Here is an 8,214-nt window from a genome sequence, read left to right on the forward strand (position 1 = left end):
GGAAACCAATATGTTATTTTGTCATTCTTTTGAACAATCCCTTCACGGAGCACATTAACCCTGTGTAATCCTCCCGCTCACACGCCATCTGACAACACTTTGACAATAGGCTATAATACCAAACAAATAGCATGTAGGATGGCTAGCATGTAGGATGGCTAAACAAAAATGACGGTTTCTCAAAGACGTTTAGGGATATGACATCCCCTAGAAATTCACTGGTAGGACATTGTCCACTCTCTAATTTCTATATGGGGGTGTGTTGATGTCTTGGGACAATACAACATATCTGACATGCATTGTTGTTTTAAATAATAATAATAATATCAAGCAACACTTGTAGATAGTTTTCTTCCCTTCAAAGCAGGGTCTTGGTCAATGATGTATATAAACCGTGGATTGCTAATGCTATATGTTGGACTTCATGAGGCGTTGAAGCAACCGGTCGGCCATATTGGCATTTCCCAGTAGGAGCAGTCCTCCATAGGATTTAATGCAATTCTACACTATTTACATTCAATGTTTCAAGAAGAAAATGACAGGTATTTATGTTTTTTTTGTAGTGGGGACAGTAACATTTGTAAGATCTAAAAATTATACTTTAAGGAAAATGTTTTTATATATTTTTCATACATACATTAATGCTTCTGTAATATAATAAATATGGCAAAAAAATAATGTACATATGAATAAATGTAATTCTATAGCTTCCAAAATATTTGTTACAATGGTGGGGTATGAAAATGTATGTACTCTACTGTAAGTCGCTCTGGTTAAGAGCATCTGCTAAACGATTGAAATGTGGGGGAGTGAATAGACGGATTCAACACAGCGCCCCCAATCAGTCATCTAGTGTATATTATCTGAATCATTGGTCTTGATGCCTCCCTGCTGAAATTCTGGCAGGCAAAGCGGTCGCTATGGGGGAGGGGAAATTAGTTTGGAGTCCCAGCCCTTTTTCCTTTAAACTTTGAACATGCAATGAGCCGCCATTTTAACAGATTATATTCGTCATACATACTAGTTGCATTTAGGCTATAATTAACTTGGGTTAGACGCATAGCCTGCCTGACCTATATTTTCACTTTAAAAAGTAACCGATTCATGTCATTAGAAAAGTCAGAGCGGCCGGTTCTGTAGTTTGTTTCCCCGGTGTATGCAACAGTGTGCTTTAAGGAAAACAATGTGCTAATGTGAAAACTCGATTGATATATAATTGAATAGGGGGAAGAAGAATAACACATGCTTGCTTTTAATCTAACCAAATCACTGCAAAGAAAAATACATGAAGTCTAGCATGCAATGGATATGACAGTGTAATAGCACCTACTATTTTCCGGTGCGCATATTTTTCTCTCCCTGACGACAGGTCATTCCCATTGAGGATGATGTCCTGGTTTGTACATTCTCTCAAAGAGCCATCGTCTAGCACGATTGTGCAGAAAACTGCTCCTGATGCGGGCCCGCTCCCGCACGCCAGAATGACACCGCTGTCAGTAGTGGTGACACTCATTTCGCTTCCCTTGGAACCCTCTGCATGCTGGTCAATACCGGCTTGTTTCGAAGCGCCCCCGACCAGTATTTCAGCCGGAGACATGTCAAGCAAACGTTTAGAATTCATCGTGGGACCGAAGTGGTGACTAAAGAAAGATTACCCGCTTTCTATACCTTTTCGTGCAGAAATTTGGAAGAAAATACATTCAGGCCTGTCTTGAGTGGATCCCCGTGTGTTACCACTATTCTAAGGTATGGACTTCTCCACCAGCCGAGACAAGTTAAAAAGCCGACACAGTCAATTTGAAAGATTAAAGATTGTTTAGCTTTTTTTCCTCAAAAAAATGCCACGCCCCCACTCCCCTGCGCGTGCAGCCAGGCGAGATTCACAAGGCACCGCCTTCAATTCACTGCTATTGGTCCGCTGCCATCGCAAGCCAGAAGCCAATGGGTAGTTTGGAATGTGTCACTCACTTTTTTGTGTGTGAAGATAATGGGGGTGTGTCGCTCCAGTTTGCCGGCCGGCCGGTGAAAAGGGAGAAATGAAAACAACAAGTAGCCAGCCAAGGCCTAGATTTACTGTATGCTCCGCTAAAGTCGAAGGTGGGGGCCTATGTCTGTGCAGTGTAGCCTATGCATTTAGCCTTACTTCTTCAGGCTACAGAATATTCCAAAGCGCAACATTAATAAATTGATATGTTGTGCAACTACCATTTTTACCATGCCATGTTTTTATTAACCATATAGGTTTGCCTATGCCATTTTATCAGTGTAATAGCAATAGTGGTCGTGGTTACGAGTGCTGCTGAATGTTCGGTTAGTCCTGCTTACATTGTTTCCCGAATTGAAGCTGCTACATTGTTGCAGTTTTATTACAACGTTATTACAATGTAACAATTGCATTTATGTTGCAGCAAGATAATCATATAGCCTAGCCAGGTATTCCCATAGTGAGTTTTCAATGCGGTCGGGGGTACACAAAAATAAAAATGTGATTCACATTTATTTTTAAACATTTTTTAAACATTTAAACAACATTTGAGAGTGCGCTGACCCTGGTGCTAGAGGTGGTATGCAGCTGGAGGTTGAATGTTTGAAGGGGTACTGGACTATCAAAAGTTTGGCAACCACTGGGCCTATTGGGGAGACCGATGATAATCACATAGCTGGGCCTCCCAGGTGGCGCAGTGGTCTAAGGCAGGGGTTCAAGCCCAGGCTCTGTTGAACTCTGGGTTTGAGCCCAGGCTCTGGCCCAGCGTTGTCTGGGTTAGGGAGGGTTTGGCAGGGATATCCTTGTCTCGTCGTACATTATCATCGTACACTGTGTCGGGCTGGGCGCAGTGCACGCTGACCAGAAGTGTGCACCATGGCTCTCAACCTTCGCCTCTCCCAACACTGAGCGGGAGGTGCAGTAAAAGTGAATGCAAGTCACCCAGTAAAATAACACTTGGTTTGAAGTAAAATTGGGTTTGAAATATATTAAAAGTAAATGCACTTGCTAAAATATACTGAAGTATCAAAAGTAAAAGTATAAATCATTTCAAATTCCATATACAGTGGGGCAAAAAATGTATTTAGTCAGCCACCAATTGTGCAAGTTCTTCCACTTAAAAAGATGAGAGAGGCCTGTACTTTTCATTATAGGTACACTTCAACTATGACAGACAAAATGAGAAGAAGAAACATCCAGAAAATCACATTGTAGGATTTTTAATTAACTTATTAGCAAAATATGGTGGAAAATAATTATTTTGTCACCTACAAACAAGCAAGATTTCTGGCTCTCACAGATCTGTAACTTCTTCTTTAAGAGGCTCCTCTGTCCTCCACTCGTTACCTGTATTAATGGTACCTGTTTGAACTATTTACCTGTATAAAAGGGCTGATCCCTCACCTTCCTCATGATCATTGATGCCCCACGAGGTGAGATCTTGCATGGAGCCCCAGACCGAGGGTGATTAACCGTCATCTTGAACTTCTTCCATTTTCTAATAATTGCGCCAACAGTTGTTGCCTTCTCACCAAGCTGCTTGCCTATTGTCCTGTAGCCCATCTCAGCCCTGTGCAGGTCTACAATTTTATCCTTGATGTCCTTACACAGCTCTCTAGTCTTGGCCATTGTGGAGAGGTTGGATTCTGTTTGATTGAGTGTGTGGACAGGTGTCTTTTATACAGGTAAATAGTTCAAACAGGTGCAGTTAATACATGTAATGAGTGGAGAACAGGAAGGGTTCTTAAAGAAAAACTAACAGGTCTGTGAGAGCCGGAATTCTTACTGGTTGGTAGGTGATCAAATACTTATGTCATGCAATAAAATGCTAATTAAGTACTTAAAAATCATACAATGTGATTTTCTGGATTTTTGTTTTCGATTCCGTCTCTCACAGTTGAAGTGTACCTATGATAAAAAATTACAGACCTCTACATGTTTTGTAAGTGGGAACACCTGCAAAATCGTCAGTGTATCAAATACTTGTTCTCCCCACTGTATATACTATATTTTATACCATCTATTGCATCTTGCCTATGCCGCTCGGTCATTGCTCATCAATATATTTATATGTACATATTCTTATTCCATCCCTTTACTTAGATTTGTGTTTATTAGGTAGATGTTGTGGAATTGTTAGATTACTTGTTGATATTGCTGCACTGTCGAAACTAGTAGCACAAGCATTTCGCTACACTCGCAATAACATCTGCTAACCATGTGTATGTGACCAAAAACATTTTATTTTATTTTATTTGAATCCACTGCAGACAGAGTCTCTCTTTTGTAGATACTGTTTAGCGTTTCCAGTGGAATCAGTTGATATTGTTAGTATTAGGTCATGTCAGTGCCTTAGTTGTGGTGAGTCAATTATCCTTTTGTGTTTACGTTTTATTTTATTACCGTGAAGCTGCTCATTTCTATTTCTCAGATGGTACCAGTATCCAGGGTAGATAAAGCGCAGTTCTATTTTTAGGTTAAGTAATATCTAAAGAGGTTGCTACTAACTTAGTGGTAATTGCTGTAAAATGTGATTTATAAAAGGTTTTATACTTTCTCTTAAAACAGACTAGTTTTGGTTTGTAAATAAGTATTTGTTATTTATTATGCGCAACTTGTTTTAAATCCTTCACTATTTCAACATGGCTTGCTATTTGATAGGTTTAGTGCTCCCCAATACAAGCACATCATGTGTGGATATCTTTGCGTGGGGATTAGCGGTTACCTTGTTCTATTAGGTGACCACTGTGGGTTTTATTTGTCATACCAGACTTCAGAGTATTGTTTGTTTATGTTTTTTATTCTTCTTCAATGTTTTTTAATTGCTATTTTTGGATAAATGTTTAATGGATCAGTTGTTATTGTAATCTGGCATCTATCCTTTTCCCACCTGACTTTACATGGCTAGGCATAATGTCATGAGAGGGACAGCTGGTTGCTCGGTCACTTTTGCTAGCTGGACTGTTAAAACTTTTAAATCACCCAGTAAAGCGTAAAACTTTTCTTTCTCATTTAAATCACCTTAAAGTAGATATTGCTTTTCTTCAGGAGACACATCTCCGCACTTTCGACCACTCTCGTTTAAAAGGTCAATCATATTATTCCCATTTTCATTCTAAAACCAGAGGAGGAGCCATTTTAATTAGTAAAAACATACCATTCGCAATGTCAAGTGTAGAGGCAGACTCAGCAGTCCGTTTCATTATTGTAGTATGAAGACTGTATCATACACCTGTTATCTTGGCTAACATTTACGCGCCAAACTGGGATAACAGTTCATACTTCACAAATGTATATTCTCGATTACCAAATATGGATATGATATGAATTGTATACTGTCGCCCAATCTGGATCGTAACTCTCCTAAGATATCACCTTCATAAAAGACAGTATCCACAATCAAGCTATTTCTTAAGACATATGGCATATCTCACGTGTGCGTTTTTGCAATCCCATAGCTAGGGAGTATTATCTGTTCTCACCAGTTCATAAGAACCTTCTCATGTATAGACTACTTTTTCCTAGACAATACATTTCTGCCATTTATCACAGAGTGTGATTACCAAGCTATAGTCATTTCGGATCATTCTCCTCTTACTATGAAATTACTTATACCGAATACACAGCCTAATTTTTGCCCTTGGCGGCTGAACTCACTACGTCCATCAGAAGAAACCTTTGTTGCTTTTATATCATCTCAAATTGAACTATTTCTCAAACTTAATCAAACCCCTGCAATGTCTCCTACAGCAGTATGGGAATCAATGAAAGCTTATCTAAGGGGCCAAATTATTTCGTACAGTGCAAGATTAAGGAAGTGCAATATTCAACGCCTAGGGGAACTTAAAATTGGATTTGAATATGGCATATTCACACTCTTCATCCACAGATTTAGAGTAAACAACATTTGACAATTAAGACAGAGTTTAACGGCCATTGGTGAAAGAAGGTGAAGACCAAAGCGCAGTGTGGTACGTGTTCGTCATTTATTAAATAGAACTGAACACTAAATACAAAGTAACAAAAAGAACAACCGAAACAGCTCCATCAGGTGCAAAGCACAAAACAGAAAGCAACTACCCGCAAGAGCAAGAGCTACCTAAGTATTGTCCTCAGTCAGAGAAAACGATAGACAGCTGTCCCTCATTGAGAAACATACCCGGCCAAAAACAAAGAAATACAAAAACATAGAAAAAGGAACATAGAATGCCCACCCCAGTCACACCCTGGCCGAACCAAAATAGAGAATGACAGTATCCCCTCAAAGGTGTGGACTCCGGCCGCAAAACTTGACTCAAAGGAGAGGGTCCGGGTGGGCGTTCCTTACGGAGGCGGCTCGGGTGCGGAATGTGGACCCCGCTCCACCTCAGTCTTGGCCCAATTAGGTGTCGCAGCGGGCCCCGGACTGAAGGGCGCCTCTGGACTGAGGGGCTGCGATTCTGGCAGCTCCGGAAGCTCCGGACTGACGGGCGACTCTGGCAGCTCCGGACTGACGGGCGACTCTGGCAGCTCCGGACTGACGGGCGGCTCTGGCAACTCCGGACAGGAGGGCGGCTCTGGCAACTCCGGACAGGAGGGCGGCTCTGGCAACTCCGAACATAGAATGCCCACCCTAGTCACACCCTGGCCTAACCAAAATAGAGAATAAAAGCCTCTCTATGGTCAGGGCGTGACACAGAGTTTGATCTTCTTTCAACTCGACAAGCTGAAAATCTCATTTCTAAATCTCTACTCTAATTTGGAACATGGAGAGAAATCAGGGAAAACGTTAGCACACCAGATGCAGAGAACCGCAAATCAAACCATACTGTACCTGAGATAACTGATAATCTCTGTAACAAATGTATTGATCATTTAGAGGTCAATTCATGCTTTCATAACTGTTACTCGCAATTATACACTTCGGAATCTGCTGGTACTGCTACATTACTCGACACCTTTGAGAGTTTAGATATTCCAACAGTTGAACCTGAGATAGCTGCTGAATTAGAAGAACAGTCTCTGTAGAAGAGATTCTGTTTGCAATAAAAATGTATGTAGTGTGGTAAATCCCCTGGACCAAATAGATTTCCGAGCAAAAAAAAAAAAAAATCTCAGATCAACTCTCCCCTCTCTTGCTTTCTGTATTTGAGCAACAATGAGACAAGCATGTGTATAACTTATCCTGAAAAAATGTAAACTCTTGAGTGTGGTTCATATAGGCCAAATTCTTTACTGAATTGCGATGTAAATAGGCTTTTTAAGATGATTGCCTGCCGTTTTGAGTCAGTCCTTCCCTCCATTATCTCTACAGATCAATCTGGTTTCATAAAAAAATGGTCATTCTTTTTTCAACATCAGATGTCTTTATAACATACTTTATAATCCCTCTTCATTTGACACTCCAGATATTGTTATCACTTGATGCTGAGAAGGCATTTGATAGGGTGGAGTGGGATTAATTACTTTATAATCTCAAACAATTTGGATTCAGTCCCAATTTTAAGTCCTGGATCAAAGTATTTTCTTTCTCCGCTATGGCTGCAGTGCGCACAAATAAAAACTTTTCATCCTATTTCCAACTTCGACATGGGACAAGACAGGGTTGTGCTCTATCCCCTCAGCTGTTTGCCATCACAAAACACCACTATCAAAGATTTTCGAAGAGGGCATAAAGATTCACTCTATACGGATGACATGCTATTATATATGTCTAACCCTTTAACTGGTCTTTCAGAGATCAAGTTTCTATTAAAGACATTTGCTAAAATATACGGGTATAAAAGTTAATTGATGCCTATTAATCCTTCTACCACGCAAATATGTTTTTCGTCATGTACCCTTCAGAGTGACTACATGGAAATAGGAAAAATTCAGAATTTGGGTCACACAAAATTTCAAAGATATCTATAAAGCCAATTTCCCTCCCTTGATACTCTGCCTGAAACAGGAACTTGAACGCTGTGATTTACTTTCATTTCCTTTGGGTGGAAGAATTAACACTGTTAAAATGAATGTATTACATACGTTTTTATACTTATTTCAATGTATTGCTATCTTTCTGACATTAGTTTTGTTTTATCTCCATACATAAACTGACATCTGCTTTTATCTGGAACAAGAAAAACCCTTGGATAAGTACGAGTGTATTGCAGAGGTCTCGCCCCCAGGGTGGTCTAGCACTTCCGAACTTTTAATATTATTACTGGGCAGCTAATATAAGAATCATTCTATACTGGATGACAGAAATC

The 8,214-nt window shown here is 40.1% G+C and overlaps 1 protein-coding gene across 2 annotated transcripts in view; it reads right to left on the reverse strand.

Annotated features, from left to right (window-relative positions):
- The window catches only part of LOC118359591 (zinc finger protein 704-like), a 128,389-nt gene extending 126,496 nt beyond the window's left edge, over positions 1-1,893 (reverse strand). Inside the window, exon 1 of one of the 2 annotated variants that reach the window (XM_052481885.1) lies at positions 1,331-1,893. In XM_052481885.1, coding sequence (XP_052337845.1) covers positions 1,331-1,621 — 291 coding nt within the window. In that variant the 5' untranslated portion in view covers positions 1,622-1,893. The remainder of the gene's footprint in view (positions 1-1,330) is intronic. The other variant, XM_052481886.1, reaches the window with a different exon arrangement.
- Positions 1,894-8,214: the final 6,321 nt, after the last annotated feature.

The sequence above is a fragment of the Oncorhynchus keta genome, chromosome 27, assembly GCF_023373465.1.
Source record: "Oncorhynchus keta strain PuntledgeMale-10-30-2019 chromosome 27, Oket_V2, whole genome shotgun sequence".
NCBI classification, from domain to species: Eukaryota; Metazoa; Chordata; class Actinopteri; order Salmoniformes; family Salmonidae; genus Oncorhynchus; species Oncorhynchus keta.